The 27,785-nt window shown below is 40.3% G+C and overlaps 2 protein-coding genes across 3 annotated transcripts in view; both read right to left on the bottom strand.

The window, feature by feature from the left end:
- Positions 1–5,089: 5,089 nt before the first annotated feature.
- Positions 5,090–13,367, bottom strand: ARL6IP1 (ARL6 interacting reticulophagy regulator 1). Of its 2 annotated transcripts, XM_073899454.1 has the most exons (7): positions 13,211–13,326; positions 11,669–11,730; positions 10,879–11,012; positions 10,280–10,399; positions 7,937–8,054; positions 7,248–7,332; positions 5,090–6,833 (listed from the first exon to the last, which is right to left on the bottom strand). In XM_073899454.1, the coding sequence occupies exons 3-7, from the start codon at positions 10,959–10,961 to the stop codon at positions 6,715–6,717; spliced, it is 525 nt and encodes a 174-aa protein (XP_073755555.1). In that variant the 5' UTR covers positions 10,962–11,012; positions 11,669–11,730; positions 13,211–13,326; the 3' UTR covers positions 5,090–6,714. The 2 variants fall into 2 exon arrangements, with proteins under 2 accessions (XP_073755555.1, XP_025711372.1); XM_025855587.2 differs by lacking the exon at positions 11,669–11,730 and having other exon boundaries at positions 13,211–13,367.
- Positions 13,368–16,116: 2,749 nt separating this feature from the next.
- SMG1 (SMG1 nonsense mediated mRNA decay associated PI3K related kinase) overlaps positions 16,117–27,785 on the bottom strand; it is a 104,811-nt gene continuing 93,142 nt past the window's right edge. Inside the window, 7 exon segments of the mRNA XM_025855600.2 lie at positions 16,117–20,591; positions 23,040–23,146; positions 23,228–23,407; positions 24,414–24,520; positions 24,689–24,900; positions 25,579–25,806; positions 27,122–27,301. Of these exon segments, the coding sequence (XP_025711385.1) occupies positions 20,514–20,591; positions 23,040–23,146; positions 23,228–23,407; positions 24,414–24,520; positions 24,689–24,900; positions 25,579–25,806; positions 27,122–27,301 (1,092 nt within the window). The 3' untranslated portion in view covers positions 16,117–20,513.

Here is a 27,785-nt window from a genome sequence, read left to right as displayed (position 1 = left end):
CAATGTATTTTGACAATGGAAACAACAGGGAGTTTTAGCTGTTGCTTGAATCCAGGGTCTGATACCCTGGAAGGGAGTAAATTCTGGCTCAGCCCTCTCTGCAGCTGAGTGACCTGAGGCTAGTTACCTAACATCTGAAATATTTGCAATAGCCTACTTACCTTGCTGTTTCACCCTTGACTTCCCTCTACCACCCGTTTTTCCCACATGGTAGCCAGAATAACCTTTTTAAAGCCTAAGTCAGATCATACAGTCTCCAAGGGCTTGCATCACCCTCAGCAAAATCCAGATTTCCTTATGAAAGCTTACAAGGTCCTCCGTGATGTGCACACCTGCCTCCAAGCACCAGCACACCAAGACCATTCCCCACCATTCTCCCCTAGCTTGCTTTTCTTTGAACACCCCAAGTATACTCCACCTCAGGGCCTTTGCATTTGCTTTCCCCTCTAACTTGAACATTTCTTCAATTTGCCAGGAAGCTTGTTTCCCAGCTTTCCTCAGCTCTTTATTCAGTCACACACACTCACTCATAGAGCCTTCTCCCCGTTCCCCATAAGTCCATTGCCCTGCTTAAGTTTTCTCCATAGCACTTTCCACCTGAAATATTGGAAGTGTATTTACCTGTCTCCATTAAGTTCCAAGCAAGGACATATTTGGTCAGTATTGTTCATGGTTGTATTCACAGCTTCTAGAAAAATTAATCTGGTATACAATAGGCCCTTCATACATATTTGATGAATAAATGAATGGGCAAATCAGTTTCCCCATCTGTAAAATGGGAATGATGCTCACAATCACTTGAAGTTGCTGTGAGGATAGGTGAAATAATCCATATAAAAGAGATTAACACATTGGGCGCCTGGGTGGCTCAGTTGGTTAAGCGACTGCCTTCGGCTCAGGTCATGATCCTGGAGTCCCGGGATCGAGTCCCGCATCGGGCTCCCTGCTCGGCAGGGAGTCTGCCTCTCCCTCTGACCCTCCTCCCTCTCATGCTCTCTATCTCTCATTGTCTCTGTCTCAAATAAATAAATAAAATCTTTAAAAAAAAAAAAAGAGATTAACACATTATAATAATGTCATATGGTGACAGATGGTAACTACACTTACAGTGGTGAACACTGTAATATACAGAATTGTCGATTCACTATGTTGTACACCTCTAATATAACATTGTTCATCAACTATACTTCAGTAAGAAAAAAATAAACACAAAGTCTGGCAGAGTGAGGGCTAAATCAACATTAGTTATTGGTATAGTCTCTCACCCCACCACACCCCTACCACTTCTCAAATCCTAAATGAACCCTGATGGGTGCCTGCCTGGCTCAGCTGGTAGAGCATGTGACTTGATCTGGGGGGTTGTGAGTTCAAGCCCCACGCTCACTGTAGAGATAACCTAAATGAACCTTGAGGAAAGCAAAACTCTGTACATCTCCAGGATATAGAATTCTCTTATAATTTACATTACAAAAGGACCATTTGCTTTTTCATTTTTTATTTTTTAAGATTTTTTTATTATTTATTTGACAGAGAGACAGCGAGAGAGGGAACACAAGCAGGGGGAGTGGCAGAGGGAGAAGCAGGCTTCCCACTGAGCAGGGAGCCGATGAGGGGCTTGATCCCAGGACCCTGGGATCATGACCTGAGCTGAAGGCAGTCGCTTAACCAACTGAGCCACCCAGGCGCCCCTTCATTTATTTTTTAGAGAGGGGATGGAGGGAGAGAATTCTTTTTTATCAGTTTTTTATTTAAATTCAGTTAATTAACAGAGTATATTACTAGTTTCAGAGGTAGGGTACAATGATTCATCAGTTGCATGTAACACCCAGTGCTCATTACATCACGTGCCCTCCTTAATGTCCATCAGCCAGTTACCCCAAGGAGAGAGAGTTTTGTTTTTTTTTTTTTAAAGATGGCTGTTAGGTGATGGATTTTTTATTTTTTTTAAAGATTTTATTTATTTGACAGAGAGAGAGAGAGAGTGAGAGAGGGAACACAAGCAGGAGGAGTGGGAGAGGGAGAAGCAGGCTCTCCGCTGAGCAGGAAGCCCGATGCGGGCCTCGATCCCAGCGCCGGGAGAGAGAGAATCTTAAGCAGGCTCCATGCCCAGCCTGGAGCCTGACTTGGGGCTGGATCTTGCAACCATGAGGTCATGACTTGAGCCGAAATCAGGAGTTGGATGCTTTAACACACTGAGCCACCCAGGTGCCCTGTTTCTTTTTTCCTATTTTTTTCTTTAAGATCTTATTTATTTGACAGAGAGAGAGACAGAGATAGCAAGCAAGAGAGAGAGAGAGCACAAGCAGGGGGAGCAGCAGAGGGAGAGGGAGAAGCAGGCTCGCCGCTAAGGAAGGAGCTCGACGCAGGACTCAATCCCAGACCCCTGGGATCATGACCTGAGCCGAAGGCAGATCCTTCACTGACTGAGCCACCCACCCAGGTGCCCCTCCCATTTGCTTTTTTAATGAAAATTATTTTGATTAACTGATTATCTGTACACTTAATGTTTTGTTTACTAAAAATGTGGAGTTCACCTTAACTGAGGGCATTAGCAACAGTGGGGAGTTAAGAAACCCACTTTCCTTCAATAGCCTTCCTGTACATAAATAGAAAAATAGCACCATCCACTATCTCTTTATACACTTCATTCATTCATTCAACATCTGAGTGTCTTCCATGTGCCCCGTGTTGTACCAGACCCTGCGGGGACAAAGATGTTTCTGACCTTTCTTTTTTTTTAAAGATTTTATTTATTTATTTGACAGAGAGAGAGAGAGAGAGAGACAGCGAGAGAGGGAACACAAGCAGGGGGAGTGGGAGAGGGAGAAGCAGGCTTCCCGCCAAGCAGGGAGCCCGATGTGGGGCTCGATCCCATGACCCTGGGACCATGACCTGAGCTGAAGGCAGAAGCTTTAACAACTGAGCCACCCAGGCGCCCCAATGTTTCTGACCTTAAGAGGTTCAGATCCCAACAGGGAAAACAGACCTCTAAGAATACAATACCAGACAGTTTGCTATATGGGATGCCGATATGAAATGCTGTGGGGATGCAGAGTTGGCCTGGAAAGTTGCTAAAGATTTCACAGAAGTGCCATTTGATCTGTGTCCTGAATTGTGCTAAGGCTACCAAACTGCTGCTATGTGCTTCCTTTCTATGAACTCATAGAATCCTCAAAACAAATGTATAATGCCCCTCTATGAGATCTGTACTTTTACCCTCATTTCACAAATGAGGTAACTAAATTCAATTTGAAACTGACAATTTGCTCTCAATTCAAAAAGTCAGGGGCACTGGGTGGCTCAGTCAGATTAAATGTCTGCCTTTGGCTCAGGTCATGAACCCACGTTCCTGGGATCAAGCCCCATGTCCGGCTCTCTGCTCCGTGAGGAGCTTGCTTCTGTCTCTCCTTCTGCCTGCTGCTCCGCCTGCTTGTGTTCTGTCAAATGTGTAAATAAAATCCTAAAAAAAAAAAAAAGGCAGGGGCTCAGTTGTTTGGGCATCCAACTCTTGATTTCAGCTTGGGTCACGGTCTCAAAGTCTTGAGGTCAAGCCACACGTTGGGCTCTGTGCTCAGCAGGGAGTCTGCTGGAGGGAGTTTCTCTCTCCCTCTCTTCCTGCCCCTCCCCCCACTCTCACTTTTGCTCACTCTCTCAAATGAATAATCTTAAAAAGAAAAGTCAAAGCAAAAAAGTGGTTTCTTGTCTAAGCTACTAGGTAAATTACTTAATGGGGTTTGAATCTAGGACTACCTGATCCCAAAATAGGAAGGGTGTGTGAGGCAGTAGACGGCTCCAAGAACTAGGAGGGAATGGAATCCTATAAAGACAAATAGAAATCTCAGAATAGCTAGGCTGAAATTGGAAAACAGGGTGAAGGAATGGCAGAACAGAGGGCCAGTTGTAAATCGCCTCACAAGTTTGTGATTTATGCTGCAGGCAAACTGGAACCTGCTTGCTCAGAGATCTTCAAATAGGACTGTGATCTGACTTGTTAAAATGTTAACATGTGGAAGATAAACTGCTGGTAAAAACCAACTGGTAAAAACTCAAAAATCCCTTCACTTTTTTTTTTTTCTGTAGACAGGGCACTAAGAGTGTTGTTTTTTTTTTAAAGTAGGTTCTATGCGTAATGTAGGGCTTGAACTCACAACCTTGAGGTCAAGAGTCACATGCTCTACCAATTGAGCCAGCCAAGCGCCCCCATTCACTCTTCACACAACTAACTGCAAATGACCTCCTCTCAGTATCCTGTAAACTCTTGGATGATGGGACCTCCACTGGAGGTGGTGCCAAGGCAAATGTCAAAAAGGGACTTTTGCTGTGGCCACAGCTGGCCTGGGAAGCCAGCCAAATGAGACTAGCCTGAGAATGAATCACAGATGCATGGTAGAAGACCAGCACTTCAAATATCAGGTGACCATGGAGAGATCTACAGTGACCGGGTTAAAATTTCCCTTTTCTGGATATCACCAAAACCCCAGGAGATTCTAAGAAGCCAAACTTTTGGTGGGAGGGGCAAGGGTCAGAGGGCTTGTCATTTGAATCTGTTCCCAAGACCCACGAAGTATAAATAATGAGGCCCATTGATAAAAACATCATTTTTTTAAGTAAACTCTATGCCCATTGTGGGGCTCCAACTCACAACCCAGAGATCAAGAGTCACATGCTCTACCGACTGCATGAGCAGGGTGCCCCCCAATTTAAAATTTTTCATAATTAAGAGTTCAAAGTGCAGACAGAAGTCAAACACCAATAAGCAAGCACTGAACTCTGAGCTGGGCCCTGAAGCAGAGATAATGACAGGACGTCTCGCGGGCCTCCATCGTTCCCTGCCTGTTCGTCCAGTGTGGTCCTCTCACGCTCATCTTTGGCCATCACTTACTGTCTCCTTTTCCATCTAGCATGGTGCCTGAATGTTTGCTGGAGGAATGAATTTATACCTTTTCTTTCATTCTGTTCTTAAAGAGAACCGTGTAGGCACATAATGATCACCTAGGTTTGTTCATTAACCGGATGCACAAATCCAATCATGTAAACAATGTAAACACCTTAACAGCTAAGGTATAAAAAAGAAAGGAAGACACACAAGGAGGGATTCCAGCTTTTTTATTTTCCCCCTTTTACACAAAACAAAGTAGAAGAAATAATACAAGATTAAAACTGCAAAGTAGTTAATTGGTAGAACACATATACACAAAAAAATCCAGATAGCAAGATAGGCTTATCTACAATGAGGAAACACATGTAAAAATTAAGGTAGTTTGTAGTTTTCATAGGAAACATTAAAAAAAAAAAAAATCAAACATATGCTACAATGGGTGCCACTGTTTACAGTAATATTGAAGGGGAGAAAACACTTATTAGGGACAGATATACCACAAGGTCCAGCATCAGTGCAGTAAATTCACAAAACTATATTACAGCTAGTTAATCAGAGTTTAAGAACTGTTCCCAAATGTCACATTTTCGGCCCTCAGAGGTTCATGCCTACAGATTTCAGCTATTCTAAATTTCTAGCTACTGAAAGGGAGAATGATTCTAAGACACTTTCCAAGCAGTTACAAAATCTCTGTAGACCAGAGGCCACCTATCGTCGCCAAAAGTCTGCTCTCCCCAGCAGCCCCTGCACTCTTCAGAGAGAGAGATCTAGGAAAAAAGTCAGATGCCAGCATAAACACCACCTCCTGTGCCAAATCTCTGGGGGCCAAAGCAGCCAGCAATTACCTTCAAATAAGAATCTTGAGGCTTACCTCCAAAGGCTTAGTCTGGTCTCGAAAAATTAGTAGGCTAAAATTATTTTCTACTGAAATGACTCTTGACTAAGTATAGGAAGACTTCTGTCCTTTATTGGCTGGTGTTGGAGTGAAGGTCATAGACCTGAGTCTTAACCTATTATGTACTTTAGTTTCAGTCGGCTGAAAACCTGAAATTAAAAATATGCTAAAAATCCTAAACACAAACTTCTGGAAGCCTGCTGTTAAAAAGCCTCTAAGGATCTACTAACTTGAAGTCTAAGAGCAACGAGAGACGAGCTCAAAGCCTGTCATATTCCCCATTTGGGAGGAAAGATCAATGTTTCTTACAAATTACTAAGTTTTTCAAAGGCAGAAACCGGCACATACTAGGGCATGGAATTGGTTTCATTTTATTCCAGAGGATTCTTCTCCCATTGTATAGAAACAGCATGAGGAATGAATCTTAATTGGTCTCTTCATTGGAAGTGGTCAACTTGGTCTCTGTATTCATGAAGCCAGGCAGTTTAAGCAGACTGTGGAAGCAGACAGTAGAACCAGCTTCCTGTAGCCACAGACCACTAACTTGTATCTAGCTAAAGCAAAGATCAACTGGAACAATTAATTATCCAAAGTCACAGTTAACTGTACTAAAAGGTGAAGTTCACCACTATATTATTTTAAAGGAAGTTGCCTAAAAGTAAGAATGCAATTAACCTGGGTGGAGAAAAATCAAAACAAGTCGTACTCACAAATGAGTTGTCCATATAAGGCCAACTGATGAGAATGCATCCAGCTACACTTCACATGAAGACACTATGCATAAAGCCTTACTCGGCAAGTCTGAATTTCTACGCACTAAAGGCAAAAGAGGGAGAGCAAAGAGCTACTTCTGTAACATTTTAGTATCCAGACAGCATAACAGAAACTGTTCCCAAGGACAATGTATATGCCATTCATTACACTGAATAAAGCAGATGCATTATTCATTTTTCTTTTCTTTTTGTTTGAGAAGCTTATTTATCTCCCTTTTGGCCATTCCAATGTACTTCAAAATGATTCCATGCTGGTTTAATCCAGGAAGCAACAGTAAGAAAGTCACTTAAAAATAAACAAAATGAAGGAGACAGCAATTAATTTCCTCTAGATTATTACATTTTATAGAAGTAGTTTCCCAGACTATTAGGCACTCTAATGGGAGGAACCAATAAAAAATCCATTACTTTCATTGTATTTATCCCCAGAAACTTCTGCTATCACACCCCTCAACCTCAAATAACACACACTGCTTACTTTTACCTCTCGCATGTCACTTTCTACCTTGGTTATTATGTTTCAATTTACTGTATGACCACAAACTCCCAGAAAACAAGGACATGGGTTTTAGTCATCTCTCTTTATTCCCAATCCTCCATCTGTGCCTTAATCTTGATAAACACACACATATTTGTTGACTAAGTTCCAAACAGACTTCAGTGGCCAGAATATGCCTATAGTTCTTCCTCAAAGACTTACCTATCAGGTAGGTGAGCAGCAGGTTGTGGACTTGCTGTCCCACCCAAGCAACCGCAGCAAGAGAAACGATCATGGTCATGAAGTACTGAATAATGAAAACAACAAAAATTTATCAGCTCCTAGAAGAAGACTAGGAAGCTTAACTGTAGGATGTTGTTTCAAAGGTTGGAAAATAAAATAATCCAGTCTTTATCCACTTTTCTTTAAAGAGACTTGGTATTTATATATTATATAAAATCCATAGAAAACTCCACTAGATCTACTTCATGGAATTTACACACATTCCCTCCTAGAATTACTATAATTCTCTGTATAAATTAATTTACAATAAATTATACTTTTACAATTAATAATTCACATTGTGACCTTATGTGAAGCTAAGAGATAAGAGAACAAATGCTTTTTAAGTATTTGTCTTTTTATTTCAATAAGTAAAAACAAAAATTTTGCTCCACTAGAGTACAAAATTAAATGGAAATGGAATTTAACTTCCAGTAATTCAGTCTAATTCATACAAACATTTATGAATGTACTCAAGAGGAGTTAAACCAATGGATAATGATAAATATCAAACTACTGAATATAAATATCAAACTATTAAAAAGGCTATCATTAGACTACAATGAAGTAAAAATAGACCCAATCTTAAAATTTTGCTTTACTGAAATAAGTCAAAACTAAAAAAGTACCATTTTAGGCTTTTCTTCCTTTAGTGTAAAGAGGCGTTTCCACCAGCCCACAGCTCTGCGTCGAGTTTTTACCAGATTGCTACAAATTTCATGGAATCTTTGCTGTTGCTCAGTGGTCCTACAAAAAAAATTTTCCCCTTCACTATAAGCAAGTCTTTATAGTAAACAGAAATACATCATCCTCTTAAATTTAAAAAGCTATCCCCTAAATAAAATTTAAATAAAAAACAATTCACGTTATCTTATAATCATGAAAAAGTTTCTGTACCATTAAGAAAACTCAGGAATAAGTTTTTACGTAAAGACATGTGTATGTACAAAGCAATGGTAATCTGTGCTTCTAAAACCACGTTTGGTTAATTATAGTAACAAAAGACTCAAGGCTACTATGGGCCATGCAGAAATCAGTATAAATTAATTTCTCTCCTCCTACATTGTTTTTCAAATCCAAAAGAATTCTGGGTTGTAGCCCATCAGTGTCTCACTATTTTGAGGAAGACGATGAGTTTCTACCCTGCAGCTCTGTCTGCGCACTCTTCACTAAGATAATAACTACTCCATTCCAAGCATAATACCCTCAACTGGGCTTCATACACTTGATGCGAAGGCAGCAACGAACAGCTCAAATCCAAATTCTTTATAAATTTAGTTCCAGTGAGGGAAAATACAAACAAAACAGCAGTAAAAATATAAAAAGATAATCCAAGAAAGCCTTTTTTAATGTTTTTTGGATTCTGATTAAAAAAAAAAGTTCACCCTTATACTGTCTTTGCTATACAGATATATTGGCATAGAACCTACACTGGGGGGGGGGGGTAGATTCCTTTCGCTCCTCTAGTTCCAGTCCCTGTAAAACTGCAGTGATAGATACAGCAGAAGGGTTCCTGATAAGCCCTGGAACTTCTTGTAAACAACTAGATGTTAAACGCCACCCATGGTCAAGGCTGAATTGTGGCTATGCAACAGTGTTCTTCCTTCCTCATTAAGATCAAAAAATTTTAAAAAACATCAAAAAATAAAACTGCTCTGGACTGAGCCACATACTGATTACCATGAAACTACCAGTGTTTATTTCTGAAAACTTTTCTCCAGGAGTTATGAATTAGCAGATTAGAATGTCATCTGACTAATAAGGTCAAGGTCAGAAGTAGATTTCCTTTATTAAGTTGCTACATTACATGATTACAAACTTGCCCAAAAAACAGCAGCCTAACTCATTACTACATGTGAAAAACAATTCAAAGGGCATTTCCTAACACTAACCCTTTCTGCTAGAGGGGAAACATTTTTAAATAAAATGCTTAATTATCCCATAACTTAAGCAAATTTCCTAAAATGTCCAAATTTGTTCTTAAAGATCCATAAGGCATGTATTTAAAATTATTTATTTTACAGAATTATTTTATAATTTGCTATTATCAGGGAACAAAAAAAAACTAAAGGCACATGTAGACTACTGATCAAATTAAACAACCAAGGGAGAAAAGCAACTGGGACCAAAAAAAAAAAATCTACTCCAGCATCTAGTTTTGTTGATTATTTGGATCAAAAGTAAGAAATGCAACATTCCAGAGGGAAGTTAAAATACTTTAATGCATCTGTTCTGAAGCACCTGCTATGCATTTAGCTAACTACCACTACACTGTGTCAACATCAACCTTAAACACAAGATGCATCTTAAGAGTCAAAATATTTCACAGCACTCAGAACAGTGCCTAACAAAAAAGTAGACATTCAATAAATAGCTGCTCAATAAATGGACAAAAATTTACGTTACTGTTTTTATATTCATTCAAAAATAGCCTGCAAACCATAGTATCTTAAATAAAAAAGAAAATAAATGTAAAATATAAACATACTATTTCTATGAAAAGCTCAGTACGAGTTCTGCAATACTTGATAAAACATTACCTCAAAAAACCTCACTTCAATAAAAGGTCTAAAAAGGAAAAAAAGGTGAAATAAATGCTAAGATCCCTGGGTGGCTCAGTGGGTTAAGCCTGCCTTCGGCTCAGGTCATGATCCCAGGATCCGGCTCAGCTGGGAGTCTGCTTCTCCCTCTACACCCCGCGCCCCCCAGGCTCCTGCTCGCGCTTGCAAAACTAAAATCTTAAAAATAAATAAATAAATGCTAAACTATAAAAAGAACTATGGAGATATAAGTACTGGAAATTCATGATTTATAACTGAATCGGCTAAGAAACTCTTCATACAAAAGCAACAATCCTAACCCCTAGGTATCCAATAGTTGGGACAATTCTATGTGCTTAATTACAGCACACTAATCACAGCCGCCAGGTTCAGTAACTTCACAGAAATTAGCAAAATCATTATACCACCTACCATTTATTGGAGCCAAAAATTCTAGGAGCTAGAATGGGAACAAGGTAGTCAGCCAAGCACAAAAACATAACAAAACAGGAAACACCGGACAGAACAGATGGATCTAGATAGTAGATAGTCCTGTTTTAGAAAAAAAAAAAATGAAGGTTAGAAAAACATAGTCATTACTATTACTAGCTGAAGCTGTTTATTCACTTAAGTCTTTTGGGTCTCAAAGATGTTTTATCTGCCTTTTTCATTCTCAGTTTCTCACAAGTGGTTTTCCAGGAAGCTTCAGAATGTGATGACATCATAGTTGCAATGGTTAATGTAAATATCAAGAGACAAAAGCTCCTTGGGGTCCTCAATACTTTTTAGGAGTGTAAAGGGTCCTAAGGCCAAAAAGTGTGAGAGCCACTGATTTATTCAACTGCTTTAAGTTACCAAGTTTACTAAGTACTACAAATTCTGAAAACTAGGAGAATTGCTCCAAGAAAAGGCATTCTTTACAGATTACACATTACAAAAGACTTAAGGCACTTTCAAAAATGGAGGCTGTGTATTACCTGAGCCCTTTTTAATAACAAGCACAATCCACAGTAATTTAATAGCTCACTTACAGAAACACCAAAGAAACCACACCCATGATGGCAGGTGGAAACCAGGCTCTTTCCCATCTGAGGACTTTATCAGCCATCAGCATCACTTCTCCCCATCCCTGCAGCTGCTCTTCCAGACTTGCAGTCTCTGCAGCCTACATAAGACCAACATGTAAAGCAATCATTTTACTACTCCCAACATTTCTTCCTAGAGAGTTAAATTTTTTTAAGACACCAAGAGTGTAAAACAGCTCTCAACCAAGTCACTATCTTAAATTAGTTCCTAAAAAATTCTGCAAATTTGGTACCAAAGACAGAAATCAAATGCGTGGGGCCGGGGGGCGGGGAGGAGGCCAACCTATCATTTACCACTCACCGTCCAAGTCCAAGCAGTGGGCTACTCTTCATACATCATGTAACAATCCTTATAGAGCCCCTCATAGTGTATGGGATAATGAGACCCATTTAACAAAGAAAGTGACCTCAGAATGGGTAACTAGCTTTCTCAAAGTCATGCATTACTAAATGGCAGCACCCAAAATATAAAATTAGATCGCCTTACGTTTGCTCATTTTTCAGGTGGTGAGAATTGATCTGTTGTTTTGTCATTTCATTGATTTATACCCCTACTTCTAAATCCATTAGGAAAGCCTCTCCCTGAACAGCATTCAATTTTTAAAATAGCTTTGTGTAATGGAATCATTTAGATGCTGGCATCAGTTGCACAATTAAGTAAAACTACTTTCACCAAATTACATGAGGCATCTTAAGCTCAATATATCTCAATACAATGAGTGCTTCTTACACTTACCAGGACATTTGGTTAGACTTCAAATTTCTCTGCAAATCTGACAATCTGCTGAAAGTAGACTTCTGGAATGAGTCAATGTGGCAAAAAGCCCCTAAACTGATTTTGGTACAGGAAAAAGAACTGACAGAAACCCATGTGCCCTTATAAATGTTATCACTGAGAAATATACAGAAGAGAGAGGACAGTGCAGCCCAATCTTAATAAAGTTGCTATCTATCTGTGCCACACTCATCACTTAGGTGACTCCAACATTTCTGACTTTATATATCATGCTTGATATAGTTAAATATGAGATTACTATGTGCCAGAAACTCTTTATGTATTTTATATGCTTATACTTTAATTAATCCTCCCAATATGCTAAAAGGGTGGTATTGTTACAAACCTCATTTTACAGATGAAGTAACAGATACAAGAGAGGTTAAAAGATCTGAACCCAGGAAATCCAAAGCCAAAGGCTTTGTTTTCCTTAAAGTTACACTGCTCTGCTGGAAAGAGCAGCCGAACTCCAGGCCAGGATCTGTCTTTTCAATAAACTGTGTGAATTTGGGCAATTCCTTGTGCTTCAAGCAATCCTCTTTAACTGGAACCTGGCTGGGGCTAACTATGCTAACTAAAGAGAAGTGTGTTTGTGTGTGTTTAAACGAACAGGTCATGCATTTCTAGAAACCAATGCAAAATGAAAATCTCTCGCACAATCAAAACTTCCCTGCAAAGTCACTTAATTCATTAGCACCTGGGCTCTTGGAATGTCAAACTTCAAAGATTAAATTCTTTGGGTCCTCTATTCATTGTGGCAACGGACAAAAGGCAAGGCTCTCTCTCGTTTTTGCCTAGATCGAGCCGTGAAACTCGTAGTGAGGTTAAATTTGTCCGCCTGTGATACGTCACTGCAGTTTCTTCAGACCCCTGCTTATTCTAAAGTCATCCCGTGACACACACACACCCCTCCTTTACAAACTCCAGACAAACGCAAGGTCCTCCCACTGTCCTTCCTGCTGGACCCTGGTCCCAGTTCCCTGCGTTGAGCTCACAGCCTCCCCTGCGGTTTAAGCTGTGCCAGCTCTAACAAATTTCGGCAGCGGCCCTTTGACCCTCCACCCCTGTCCAAGTGTGGGGGAAAAAGAACGAAAGGTCAGCCTGGTTGAAATCAAAGAGGGGGAGACTCGGGTATGACTGGGGGCCCGGGGCTCAAAAGCGCTCGACAGGCCCCTCGCGGCCCTCTGCCCCAGGCTTCACCCCAGGCTTATCGCAGGCGCCCCCCTTCTCCCACTTCCTCTTCATTCCCCATTCGCGGTGCCAGATCACGCGCCCTCCTCACCCCGTCTTGTACCTTCCCCAGGGGATGTTAGGGGTCGACACGTCTAGTGACCGCCACACTGCACCTACCCAAGAGGCCCAAGGGGCGGACGTCGTCGCCTGCGCCTGGGAACCGGGAGGGAAGGGCCGGGCCCACCACGGGTGATAGGAACGAGGCCGCAAGCGCCGCCAGGAGAAGCCCACCCAAGTCCGGAGGCCCTGCTTGGTTCCCTCACGACTCACCAGCAGGTTTGTGCTGCGATTATCTCCCTCCGCCATCGTCCCTGAGGCGCTGCCTTAGCGGGCGCACACCGCCCCCCAAACAAGGTTTCCACAGAGACCCACACAGCAACCCTAACGCTAGGGCACGCCCCGCAGGCCGCTTATATAGGCCAGCCACCTTTCCCGACAGTCTCCGCGAAGCCCGCTCCTCATTGGGTGGATTGAACTCAAGTTTCGGGGGAGCCCGACCAACCGCTGTCCAGCGCATGGCTTGAAATTGAGGTCAAAGGAGACGGAGGCCGCTCAGGGCGAGGGGGCGGGGACAAGGAACAACCAACCAGTGCCCAGGAGCAGTGTGACGCCCCGCCCAGGTCTTTCGGAAGCGGTTGAACGGCCGCTGCCTTTCCTCCCCCCCACCCCCCCACCGCGCCTTGGTCTGTCCGCGGTAGAATCAGGGGTGGCGGCCATGGTAGCTCTCGGACCCTCTTCTGCTGGAGTTCAAAGCAGCTAAAGAGATTTGCGGGAATTGAGTCCTTGAAGAAACAGGACACGCATTATCAGGCGGAGGGCAGAGATGGGCGTGTGACGCTGACCTCGCTGTGATCAGAGGCCCGGTGCCCATCGCTCTCGCTGCGCCCCCCCCTGCGGCCGCTCTCGCCGCCCTGGCCCGGCCCCTGGGCAACTGTTTAGTCCAGTCTTGAGACGCGGACACTTGTGCCCACCCCATGAGGTTTTGAGGACGAGTGGAAAGAGCTGTTTCTGTAAATTGTCGGCAGTTTATCCCATCTAACCATTAAGAGTAAGGCCTTAGCTAGATGGAGAAAGGAGGAGGGAATCTGGGCATAGTTCTCCAACTTGGGGAAAAAAGCACCGATTTACAAAGGTGGCTTATTCATGTGGGTCTTCAGGGAAAACCTTTGTGGGACGGGGCGTTTCGGTTACTTATGAAACGACGAGCTCCTTCTCCATGAAGGGTCTGGTTTTTGACAGAACCTTGCTTACACTGGAGGTCTTGATAAGGAAATCTGTAAACCCTCTGCTAAGCAGTGGGATTCATCAGTAATTTAGGAACTAGAGTAACTACTAGGTAATACTAAGATGAATTACTTCCACGTCTTTTCTCTGCAAGATTTCAAAATGCATTAAGTGCTTTTTCAGTCATGCCAAATGTTGACCTGGTCAGAGATGTTTCAGGAAACCTTACCATAGCTTTTACCTTTCAGCCTTTTATCATTTTTATAATCACCTATATTATGCCACAAATTTATTTTAAAAGAATTCCTTAAATAACTACCCAGATTCTTAAGAAAACACATGCTGCCCCTAAGAAAGCCAGTGGGGACAGGAGCAGTATGAGTTTCATGGAAGGGTGTGAAATTTACTGTGGATCTTGGGGGTGGGAGGAGTGTCTGTGCCTTTGCAAAGGAAGGGGACTCTTCAATAAAGGGCCACTTTGGGGGGAAAATACGGTTTTGTAGGTAAGATGCAACAGTTGATACAGAGATCCCATTTGGGGAGATTTTAAAGCTATGAAGTTTGAGGAGCAGGCCCTGGCCTCCCTCTTCAAAAGAAAATTAAAAGGTCCCAATCCGCAGCCACATAGTGAATATACTAAGCACTGAGTGCAAAATCTTGGTAGAGACACAGAAGTATCTCCTTCCAAGGAAGCCACAGAATTTTTATGCTTTAAAAATGACATTTCTACTTTGGGAAATCAGTCTCTGCTACAAAATGCTTCTGGTTCACCCAAGTTCCCTACCTACAGCTTAAGACTTCAACACCAGCTTATGAAATTGAGGTAGGTGAAAAAAACTGAAGCAACTCAAGCAGCACAGGCTCCCCTCTCCCCAGTATTTTTGTTACTCAAAGAATTTGCTCCCACACCTATTTGCAACTTCACAGTCCAGGAGCACTGGTACAAGTTCTTTCTGTAAACTTGCAATTGGTTTAATTATTTAAAAACACCTACCCTTAGTGTTTTTTTTTTTTTAAAGATTTTATTCATCCACTCGAGAGACAGAGAGAATCAGAGAGCGAGCACATGAGAGGGGGGAGGGTCACAGGGAGCAGCAGACTCCCAGAGCGGGGAGCCCGAAGCGGGACTCGATCCAGGGACTCCAGGATCATGACCTGAGCCTTAGTGCTTTCTTTTGAGCTTTGTTTTTGTACTATAAAAAGAGGATATGATCTTTTGAAAGGTGCCCCATGACAACACAGTTAACATAAATCTTCTTATAATGATTTAGCAACAAAATGCAATCTGATTTCCAGATATTTAAAATAAGCCAGACATTTTAATTGTATTTTCCTTCAGAGCTTTCACACCCCAGGGGAATACACATATCAATAATGTCCTGTGGTTTTGTTTCTCAATACTGACAAAGTTAAGCTTAACAAATTACACAATACTAGAACTTACCCATAGAATTAAAATTTTCACTGCTGCTCAAAAATACTATAGTACTTCGAGGATTAAAAAAAAAAAAAATTACAGGGGCGCCTGGGTGGCTCAGTCGACTGTAAAGCGTCTGCCTTTGGCTCAGGTCTTGATCCCAGGGTTATGGGATCAGGCGGCATCGGGCTCCCTGCTCCGCGGGAAGCCTTCTTCTCCCTCTCCCACTCTCCCTGCTTGTGTTCTCTCTCGTGCGCACGCTCTCTGTCAAACTAAAATCTTAAGGAAAAAAAATTGAGTGGTGCCTGGCTGGCTTAAGTCAGTAGAGCATGTGACTCTTGATCTCAGGGTTGTGGTTTAAGTCCCACATTGGGTGTGGAGATAAAAAAATTCTTAAAAAAAAAAAATACATTGAGAACTGAGCTTTAAAAACATTTTTGGAGGTATTAATACTTTAAAAAAAACCAAACCTCTACCCATATTCCAAAAGTAAGTTTTCTGGAACCTACTTCAACCAATAAATCCAGAGCTTAAATGCTACATCTTTTAAGACTTTATTTTCTGAAAAACGTTTTTCATACAATCTTTGCTGTGTTAATGCAAATATGCAGAAAGTAGGCATGTATTTTTGTTTTCCAAAAGATGCATTACAAACATTTTTCAGGAAGCTGGTGTGATTTATTCAACTTTTAATCTTAAATACAATCACAAAATTATATCCATCAGGAGGCATTACAACCTTTTGTACAGAGAAGCCACTTTATTTATACAATGTTACTAGGACAAGGAAGATTCAGTTCAACTCAACTTGCTCTGATGGTAAGGGTAAATTAACAAGTGAAGTATGCTGCTGCCACTGACATTACAGGTGGAAATATAAGAGAAATTTAAACCAGAAAAATAACTGACACAAGAACTTGAAACAGGAGCTGAAACTTGGACTGCCAGGAAAAGAAAAAAATCAGCCTGTTTTGAAAGAAAAACATTCTACAAGCCTGCATTTCAGAACAACATGCAATTCCTTGAGTTTACCATCTTCAAAAATCAAACTCCTTGTATGACAGTTTTACAGTAGCACAACAAACAGCTTTTCCCTAGTAAGCCCAAATTCCCATAGAAAAGCAAGGGACTCCAAGGGGTTCCTATTGTACAACTAACCCTTGAACCCGGAGAGCTTCTCAGTCAGAGTCCATTTGCCCTTTTGTAAATAAGGGATGGTGACACTGTTACCCAGGCTTTTAAAAAGCAGGAAAAGTGCAACAAACCCTTAGGGGTTCAGAATACAGTGGATTTCCCCTTCTGCAACGTTTGGAAAAATTTGTAACACTAAGCTAGTTTTCCCCATCGGAGGAATGTTCCTAATACAACCCATGTATTGAAAATAAAATGTACCTTCTTTAAGTGACCCTTACATCACTATAGTCTACCTCCTTGATTTAAAGGCGGGGCAGGGCAGTCCTAGCTCTAACTTACTGACATTTTACAAGCCCAAGATAGAGAAAGGAAGGTCACTGGTTTTCACATTCATCTAATTTCGTCTAAAACAAAGGTACGTGTGCTAACAGTAAAGCATTCACTGATTTTTGATGTATATGAATAGGACTAACAGGCTAATTGTAGGTGCTTCCTTTAATATGAAAAGAATTAGGAGAAAAGAAGAACCAGCTCCTTTGATTTTAGTACTGCCAAAACAAGTATGCCCCCAGAGTAATTACAAATATGTGGAGGAAAATAGGCCAGGAAGACTTTTCAATTTAAAGTACTGCCTATAATACCCCAGATTTAAAAGGACCTAAGATTGCACATCAACTCTAATATTTGGCTGTACTTGCATTGCCCTGCTCGGCATATTTTAATGGCTCTTTCCTTAAATTTCACACATCAGAACAACTACAATTAAAAACAATGCCGATAACACCAAACATAGACAATATTAAGAAAACTACATACTAAGCTTAGGTAATAGTGGCAAGTGTTAAGGGCAGAACTGATGGAAGTTTTTCTTTGTATTACAAACCCTCACCCTGAACCTGGGGTTTGGGCTCTAAAAAACAATTTAGGGAAGCAATCAAGAGCTTGATTATCAGTTCACACACAGAAATCTCACATAGCTCAAAAACAACTCACCACAAGTGCCAGACACAATGTTAATAATCTAGCAAACTATGTTAAGTCATGACCAGAAAGAATGAGATCCTGCAAGACACAAAAGAAAAACTAAAAGAGAAATACACACAGCTCCATAAACCAAATAAGCCTCCACAGCTTTGTAGAGATAACCAACTAAAATTCAATTTTAGAAAATCAAAGACAACAAAACACAAGATAAACTTCCATTTCCAAGGGTACTCTGAATTGAAGAGGTTGTAGGTTATTCTATACCCCCTGAATCTAAGAGAGAAAGGAAAAGAGAGGAGCAGATCCCTGGTTTTCCACAGGTATTCTGTATCATCAAAAATGACTTCATAACAAAAGCACTCTGAACTTTATTTTACAAGATAATCCCCCAAATACAGCCCTGTCTTCTCAATCTGCTCTATCACCAGGACCTTTCATCAGTGATTAAATCTGCAGAATTTGCTTGTTAACAGTTCAAAATACCAAGGCTACTCGGCAGAATGACTTCCCAGAGGAAGCCAAACTGCACGGACTGGGGTCTTACTGTCCAGAGTGCAGTCATAAGTCCTCAGTTATTCACATCTGCCCCACAACCAAACATGTATATGCCACACTGTTCTCTAAGGGACCATTCTGAAATAAAAGTGATGGATAATTTACCAGAGGCACAGGTTTCTGATATAAAGCTGTTTTGTTTTTGCTTGGGTAAGGTGCCAGGTACCTCTGAAGCCTGAAATTCACAGGCAATAAAATGAATTCTTCTTTACCAAAGAAAAAGCAATTTCTGAATACTACCTGTAGGGACAAACTAGTGAATTTGTTTTATCATTGTGATAAAAGTTTTTTCCTCACGACAATAAAGAATGTTGATGAAAAGACTTTTGAGAGAGCAGAGGTAATCAAGTGATGAATGCAGGAACTCCCACACAGCCTCTATGAAATAAAGCAACGTGCTTAACACAGTGTGGCATTATTGTTCCAGATAGGTTGTTTTGATTGTGAAAATAAGGTTCAAATGAATGAAGAAAATAAAATTTGACATACTAGGTTCCTTAACTTGCTATCAGACACAAGGGTATTTGAAAATACCACCTTTCTTGCAATGCTTGCCTAAGCATTAGAAAAGCACTGAGATGCATTCTCTCATGGGTATGTGAAGATAGATTAATGTGGCAATCAGAATACAGAAAAGGCCAGAGCTATGTAGAATTTTTCCTTAATACCCTTCAAGTTTGTCTGTGAAGACTGGCAACAAGAAATGATCACAGTCCTAACCTCTCAAATGCAGGAAAAATGTACTCAAACAATCAAGATTTTGTGTTCTACTTTGTGTTGATACGTGATTTTACGAATCCTATTCTAGTCTCGATTTTTATTTTGGATCAACAATTCAGTTTACAATACTGAAGTGCAATACTAAATTTAAAGAAACCTTGATTATGAATTCACAGCAAACTATTAAAATTGTGCAAAAAGTAAAGTACTTCACAGACTAATAACATAAGAAAAGATGGTGGTGGTTCTCATCTTTGCTGATGTTTCACGTACATGTCCTAAAATGCCAGGTAAACTAAAGCAATTATAATTTACGAAGTGGAAATTAAAAGTATCAAATGAGAAAACTGAATTAAAAAACATCTCACTCTACCTCCACCAGAACATCACTTTATTGTTAATCTGTCATCAACTATGTAAAACTCTAATAGCTATTCTATCCTGGTTTTTAAAAAGGTAAAAGATTACATTGGATTAGCTACTTTCTATGAAAGAAACTACAGCAATCGCAGAAGAGGGAAAATTTGAATGACCTCCCAAAAATGCACACTATAAGCAAAGGGGAGTGTACATTAAATCAAATGTCTGTTAGATTCATTACTTTTGAATGCACAGTGACAATTCTGGAAACTGTACATGATAGAATCACAGAAATGACTTAAATAACCAGAATTATATTTTGTATGTGATCATCAGACCTTTAAATAATCCTTGAATTTTCCATGTTATCAGTCGTTTTGGAGAAATTTCTGTTTATCACTCCAAATATAAATTGTTAACAACATCGAGATGGAAGCATATGAAATACAAGGATTGAAATAAAAGTAAATTAGAAAGATGGCTAATCTATTAGATCAGGTAAAGGGGGGGAGTGGATAGATGGTGTGGGATTAGGGAGGAGGACAACGGGTAGTTTTTTTTTCCCTTCATTTCAGAAGTAAGTTCTTCCAATGTAGTGTATCTGTTACATAGCTCTCCATTTCCAGTCCATTTCTGAAATTCTTATCGCATAGTCTTTTTGTACCTACTGGTCAACCCAACCAGTACTGTTGCCAAGCAACAAGTGTTACACGAGAATCTGAATGCATCAAAACTTCCTTGGCTGTGATTTCTTCGCGGCCCCAGTTTTCTCTGTTTCTGAGCGGGGTTTGTTTTTTCCTGGATTGTACACACAGGGTCAGGTGGAATGGAGTTCCAAATCACTCTGTGCTCCGCGGCATCCCGATTTCTTTCTGCAGCTAACCTCCTGACACGTTTGCAGCTGTTCTGTGGCAGAAAGACAATCTCCATGTTCAGGCGGTGAGCTTTCTTTCTTTCACCCTTGACCCTGGGGTTGCAGGCCATGGTGTTGGGCGTATCCCTGAGTGCAGCTGTCCTGCAGGATTCACTTCCTAGCGCACCGAGATTTCCTAGGGTTCCTCAGAGTAAGCCCCCAGTTGCATCACCACCGACTGTGGTGTGGCTTTGGATGCCTGAGGCTGAGTTGATTCTGGTGGATGTCTGACCTCGCTTAACCAGACTCATCTACTGTCTCACCATTCATACCCAGGCTGTCCAACCTTCATACAGCTGAGCCAAGTTATCTAGATTAGTTGCTTCCTTAATGACATAGTCAACCTGTAAAAGTAGGCAGGAGAATATTTTAAACAATTTAGACCTTTAAAGGACATATATGAGTTCTAGGAGTTGTTCAAGAATAAGTTTCTAATCACCCAGATTAATTACCCAAAAGATGTGTAGGTGCTATGGGGGAATGGTTAAGTAACCTGAGCTTCTCTCATAATTCTACAGCCTACAAAACGTGTGTCTTGGGAAAGTTACAATCCCTTTGAGCCTTGTAAATCCTTAGATGAAGACAGAACCCCCACTGACCCCACAGGTGCTCTTGGGGTACACACATGAAGTCACTAAGTAAATGCCTAAGCAGTGTAAAAAAAAAAAAGTGCATAGCAGATTCTGAAATACAGTTGGGTGCTCAACAAATGTCTACTGATTCTGACTCAGCTAAATTTTCCTTTATAGTAAGAGATACAATCATCTCTATATCCACAGAATCCAGAGGGCCCAATTGTATGTTAAATGCTCAATATATGGCTGCTGAATGATGATTTATACCAAAAGTCGTGCATCAAGATCTCTATACTTACCCCACTCCTGTGAGCCCATTAACTCTCTTTCATATGAAATTTAGTAACACAATAAAAAGCACCATAGCCAACCATCCTTCAAACAAATGAACAGACAGCTAAAGATAGACAGTCATGGAGCACCAAAGCTCCATTAAGGGTCTGCCTTTGGCTCAGGGTCATGATCCTGGGATGACCAGGATCCACTGTCTGGGATGGAGCCCAGAGTCCTGCTCAGCAGGGATTCTGCTTCTCCCTCAGCCTTTGCCCTCCCCTGGCTCATGTGCATGCTCTCTCTCTCTCAAATAAATAAAATCTTAAAAAAAAAAAAAAAAAATAGGGCACCTGGGTGGCTCAGTAGGTTAAGCCACTGCCTTCGGCTCAGGTCATGATCCCGGAGTCCCAGGATCGAGTCCCACATCAGGCTCCCTGCTCAGCGAGGAGCCTGCTTCTCCCTCTGACCCTCCCCCCTCTCATGTACTCTCTCTCTTTCTCGCTCTCTCAAACAAATCTTTAAAAAAAAAAAAAAATAGACCATCCTGAAAGTACACAAGCCATTAACCTACCAGAAAGCTTCTGAAGCAAAGATACCCCTAACTCATTATCCATGTGTTTTGTTTTGTGGGTTTTTCCCCCCAAACCTGACAATTTCTAAGGAAATAATTCTTGACCAAGAAGAGTTTAATTTCAGGTCCTACACAGCTATGTAACAGCATTTAAAATATATAAAAGACCTTTCCTTGCTAATGTTAAAACTGAATTGTGGATGTCAAAACATTAGAAAATAGGATATTCACAGTCTCAAATTTTTACCCCACGGAAGAGAAGGTACATCTGTAAAGGAGAATTCAGGAGAACACTATCCTTGACCAAATGACCTAACTAAATAACACAAAAGATGGCACACACAAAGACACATCACTGACATAGTATCCCTGCCAAAAATGTTGATTCCTAATTATGAGGAAAATATCGGACAAATACACAGTGAGGCACGTTCTACAAAATGGTCTGAACACATCAGAAAGGTCAATGTCATAAAAGAAAAAAAAAACAAAATCCGCAGGAGCTGCTCTAGATATTAAAGGCAACTAAAGTAGAACAAGTATATATGAAATTCAAGATGAGCCTTGACTAGATCTCCGGGGGCTAGGCAATAAAGGCCATTTTGGGATAACTGAAGAAATCTGAATATGGACTGCATGTGAGTTAACAGTCAATGTCAACATCAATAGTGAGTTTCCTGAGTTAATAATAATGTTTTGTTTAGGAGATATATATTGAAATATTTAGGCATGAAGTGTTGTATAACTCTCACATGGCTCTGAAAAACAGTGTATGCACACATACGCAGAAAGATGAAGCAACTGTAGGAACACAACTGGTTTACTAAATCTAGGTAAAGAGTACATGGGCATTCCTACAACATTTCTGTAGGTTTAAAAATTTCAAAATAAAAAGCCGGGGCAGGGGGTGGGTATTCGTTCTCAAATTTATATATACAATTTTAATAACACTAATGAGAAAATTTCAGAGTAATGAGTTCAGACAAACTGACACCCCCAAACACTTTATAGATACTATTCCTGCACCCCAAACTTCACCCTGGTTTCACTGGAAACCTTCAGATAATCCTCTTTAAAATGCAACTTAACTGCTCTCTGGAGGAGGAGAGAGAGGGGGTCAAGTCACACCTTAAATTTCTGTTAGAAGAGGGCTGGGGAGAAAGGAAATGTGCTAAAAGGGTAGAATCAGAATAAAACAGTGACTATTATTTGACAACTCCAGAACTACCATTACTCAAAATCTTCTGAATTCTGAAAATAAATTTCAGTTCCTTATTTCTTGATGAACCACCAAGGACATGGGTGGGGTATCCTTAAACCTGTACTGTTTCAGCAGCATTAAAATGGATACATCAAGTTTAAAAAATGGTCACCTGTTCAGCAACTGACATCCTCCTATTCGGATCAACATCACGGCCCTCTAGCTTGGCTTTCACCCTCTTCCACACACTCACTGCATAGGAGTTTCTCTCTTGCACAGCTACGAAGCAACGGAAACATACATTAAGTCAAACCACCACTTTGTATAAATATTTAATGCATCCTTATTCTAACTAATTACCTTTCCCTGTTTTAGGGTCTCTGACGGCCTTTTTAGGACTACAAGCAACACTCTTGCCAGTTCCTGGAATGGTGCTTGGTGGAGTATCTGCTGATGTGGCAAGATTTTTCTGAATCAGCTTTCTAGCATTCTGTGACATGACATCAGGCTGAGTCTTCTGGCCAGTGTTGCTCCGGACTGCTATAGAGAGAGTGGGTGGCTCAATTCACACATAAACAGAAGAGATGGAGGGAGACAAAGAGGAGAGAGCAGGGCAGTGCTCTCTCAAACATCAACTACAAATGTAGAGCCATGAACAGAAATACGATTTTACAACCTTCAAGTCCTTATCCCTTGAAATACTGTCCTCCTAAAAATACAGCCTAAAGAGCTAGACATTCAAAAACAAATTGTGCAATGATGCTCACTGCTGTTGTGGCATCAAAAAACTGTAAATATATTAACTGTCCAACGATGTGGGATTGATACGGTAAAGACATAGAATGATATATTAAATTGGGGCATTAAGTCATTTTCTAAAAGATTATCTGATGGCAAGGAAATTCCCAATTTAATATTAAGTGGGAAAAGGCAACAAGAACTGCATTCACAGAATGATCCCAATTTGTGCATGTGTATGCACACATATATACACAAGTCCAACAAGAAATATGTAATGGTTTTACCTCCAACTGGAATGAAACTACAAATTTTCCTATTTTTTAAAAATTTTCCAACAAGCATGTATTTTATATTCATAAATCATTTAAAGAGGATTTAAACACAAGATATTTCTACTTTCTCACACAAGTACCTTTTTTTTTTTTTTTTTTTAAGATTTTATTTGTTTGACAAAGAGAGACACAGCAAGAGAGGGAACACAAGCAGGGGGAGTGGGAGAGGGAGAAGCAGGCTTCCCGCGGAGCAGGGAGCCCATGTGGGGCTCCATCCGAGGATCCTGGGATTATGACCCAAGCCGAAGGCAGACGCCTATCAACTGAGCCACCTAGGTGCCCCGTTTCTCACACAAGTACTTTTAAAATTAAACCAAACTGTGTTCAGTTTGAGTTGTGACAGAAAAGCCCTTTAAAAAGGTGATGACTACGAACATATTAGACACTTAAAAGTATAATTAAACACCTTAGCATCTATGTGTACTTATTAACAGATCAAGATTCAGGTCTTTTTTGAAGTAGAGAAGTCATACCTGCAGCAAAGGATGGCTGATAAGTAGCAGATGACGTTGGACTTGAACATTCATTTGTTGCATCGGTGACTAAGGGTGATGCAAAACCCACTAAATTATTATAGATACTGAAATACAAAATAAAATAGCTTATTTATGAAATGCTTCACCAGGTAACTGCTTATAAATATGAACAAAACTGAAAAAACGTAGCTGAATTAAGCAAAACTTACAATACCAGATGTTTTGCTTATGTTCTGACTACATTTTCAATTTAGGCCAGAAGGCATTCTTACCTCTGACTTTGTGTTTTCAGTTCTTTCAAGGTGGGAGTTATTTCCTGGAGCATTTCAACATGTTCCTGACTTCGCACCTGACCCATAGCCTGGACTAAGGTAAAGAGCGCTGTCTGAATGTTGTCCTGCCATGATTTATATTCGGCTAAGAATTGTCGCACACTGTTCTCATAGGGAACATCTTCTCCGTCGGCCAGAGCAGCTTCCTCATCCTGGACTCAGTATGGTAAGAATTAAGAGAAATGGAATTTGGTTCAATAGTTACTCATAAGACAGTCACCTTTTGGATAACAAGTAATAAGTGTTTTTCAAATATGTGTTTAATCTGTTTATTACACTGGAACTCCTTTTCTACAGAAATCTTATTTCCAGTAAAAATAAAAACTCCAAGTAAAAACAAATCCCCAAGTTAAATGATCTGCTGTTTTGCAATGATGAAGTTATTTAGCCTTTTCTGGGGGCTCAGTTTCCTTACTATGTAAATTACATAGGCTACTGGAGGGAAAAGAGAAGAAATCATTTTGGAGACAAACTCCTATGAGCCTAGGAATAAGGGTTGGGAGGAGGAAAAGATTTTGGGGAGATCGAAACACTCTGAGGCTACATTCAAGTTTCAGCTCTATTGTTAAGTTATAGACTTTGGGTGAATCAATCTCTTTAACCCTGAGTTTCTCTGAGTACAAAATCAGAATACTACAACCTGCTTTAAAAAAGGGAAAAAAAAGTTGATAAAAACACAAATAACTCAATTACAAACAAATGGGAAGATGTGACCTGAGAGAAGGTGTTTTTGTTTATGTCATTATTTTACCAAATCAACTATGTATTTTTATGTACTGTAATTTTACAAAAGGAGGGAGTTAACTGTGTGTCAGTGGTATTAGTCTTACCTTAGCCATCGCTTTCAGGAGATGTTTGACATCTCCAAGTTGCCGGTTATGACCAGTGAGCACAGTCTTTATATTATCAACCAGATTCTGAATTGTTTCACAGACTGTTTCTATCTGCTGCTCCTTCTCTGTCTGAATTGCCCTCTGAGTAGACATATCCTGGGTCAATTGTTTGTGTGCTGACAAAAGCCATTCAGAACTGCCAATAGGATGTTCAAGACTGGTGTCCTAAACAGAACGAACATTTGTTTAAGTATCAGATGGAATAATATAAGATTCTTTCCTTTATCACCACCATCAAAAGGTATTAGTAACTCAAGCTGACACAAAGAACCTCATTTGCTAAGTCATGAACTAATTATGTAAATAACAGTACTTAATAATTTAAATAATCTATGAAATACAGATTAAAATTTTTAACTTTTCTGCATAATCACACAGGGAATAAATGCTTAAAATTTAGACATAAAATATATATCTAGAATTTCAAAGATGATCTGTATCTAGGACCCCAGTGTAAATCACTCGTTAAAAAGACACCGGGGCGGGGGAGGGTGCCTGGGTGGCTCAGTCGTTAAGCGTCTGCCTTTGGCTCAGGTCCTGATCCCAGGGTCCTGGGATCGAGCCCCACATCAGGCTCTCTGCCCAGCAGGAAGCCTGCTTCTCCCTCTCCCACTCCCCCTGCTTGTGTTCCCTCTCTCGTTTTCTCTCTCTGTCAAATAAATAAATAAAATCTTTAAGAAAAAAAAGACACAGGAGGTTCTTAATTAATACACAGCCTAAAACCTTCCCACAAAATATAAACACCTAATTTATCAACTTGTTATTTCTGGACTCAACTCTCCTGTCCAGCATTCACCTTCCCCTAGCCCTCTGTCTGCTACCCTATTTTCAGTGCATCTAAGTCATTTGCTATACATTGAATTTCTCCTCCCCTCTGAACCGCCACAGTACTTCCAATTATGGCTCTGAGAATTCTTTTAACTTTTTAATTCATTGTATTATTTATTATTAATAGGTTCCTTGGGGGGCTAAGAGCAAGATTTAATCATCATTTTTTTTTTTTTTTTAAGATTTTATCTTTAAGGGCGCCTGGGTGGCTCAGTTGGTTAAGCGACTGCCTTCAGCTCAGGTCATGATCCTGGAGTCCCGGGATCAAGTCCCACACCGGGCTCCCTGCTCATTAGGGAGTCTGCTTCTCCCTCTGACCCTCTTCCCTCTCGTGCTCTCTATCTCTCATTCTCTCTCTCTCTCAAATAAAATCTTAAAAAAAAAAAAAAAAAGATTTTATTTTTATGTAATCTCTACATCCAATGTGGGGCTCAAACTCAACCCAGAGATCAAGAATCACAACCTCCACCAAACAAGCCAGCCAGGTACCCCTAGATTTAATCATTAGATCCCATAATATTTTATATACAGGACACACACTGCATAAATGTAAACTGAGTGAATATATTACATGGACTTCGAGGGCATAATCCTGGCCTTATGATTTTCAACAACTAATCTCTTTACTCCCACACTAAGATTCAAGACTCACCACTCTCTGTAATAGACGAAGCTCTAACTCAGAGACCGAACTGTTAAACTGTGATGCAAATGAACACATTTGCTGACATCGTTTGATTAGTTCAAATAATGCAGCATCCAGGTTTAAGGCTTCTGCAGTTCTAGTTCGTAAACTTTCAAAATGAATGATATTGCTGCAGAGGAAAGTGACCTGTGAAGAGGCAAAGAGGAATGGAACCATCACAATAAGGGAGGAAATGTAATTTTAATTTGACATGAAAAAATACTGCCTATTCATTTCCAGAATTCAGAACCACAATTGGTCCTGAAAAATGTATGAACGACTCTTTTGGGAAATAGATCTAATCCTGATAAAGGCTATGAATAAATGCACCCTGTTTTGGTTGATGTCTTTAGGTGTAAGATGGTTAAAAGCACCTAAGGACAATATGTAAAAGTATCTTCTACATGTTTGCGTTCACCCAGAAAATTTACTTCATAATAAAACCATTATAGTGTTCAGCTGCAGTTTATTTGTGCTATGTCCAAATTTCCAATTTGGAATGTTGCCCTTCTGCTTCAACTCTTGCCTAACCTCACAATAAAGATCACAAAATACTAACTGGACATTTGACAATATAATGCACATCTTTTAAGGTATGATAGTACTATTGTGATTATGTAAATAGTTCTCA

The sequence above is a fragment of the Callorhinus ursinus genome, unplaced genomic scaffold (genome assembly GCF_003265705.2).
Source record: "Callorhinus ursinus isolate GAN/ISIS: 27379988/994484 unplaced genomic scaffold, GSC_fseal_2.0 scaffold13, whole genome shotgun sequence".
Classification (NCBI taxonomy): domain Eukaryota; kingdom Metazoa; phylum Chordata; class Mammalia; order Carnivora; family Otariidae; genus Callorhinus; species Callorhinus ursinus.
Note: the sequence above shows the minus strand (reverse complement) of the source record. Positions and strands in the feature narration are given on the sequence as shown.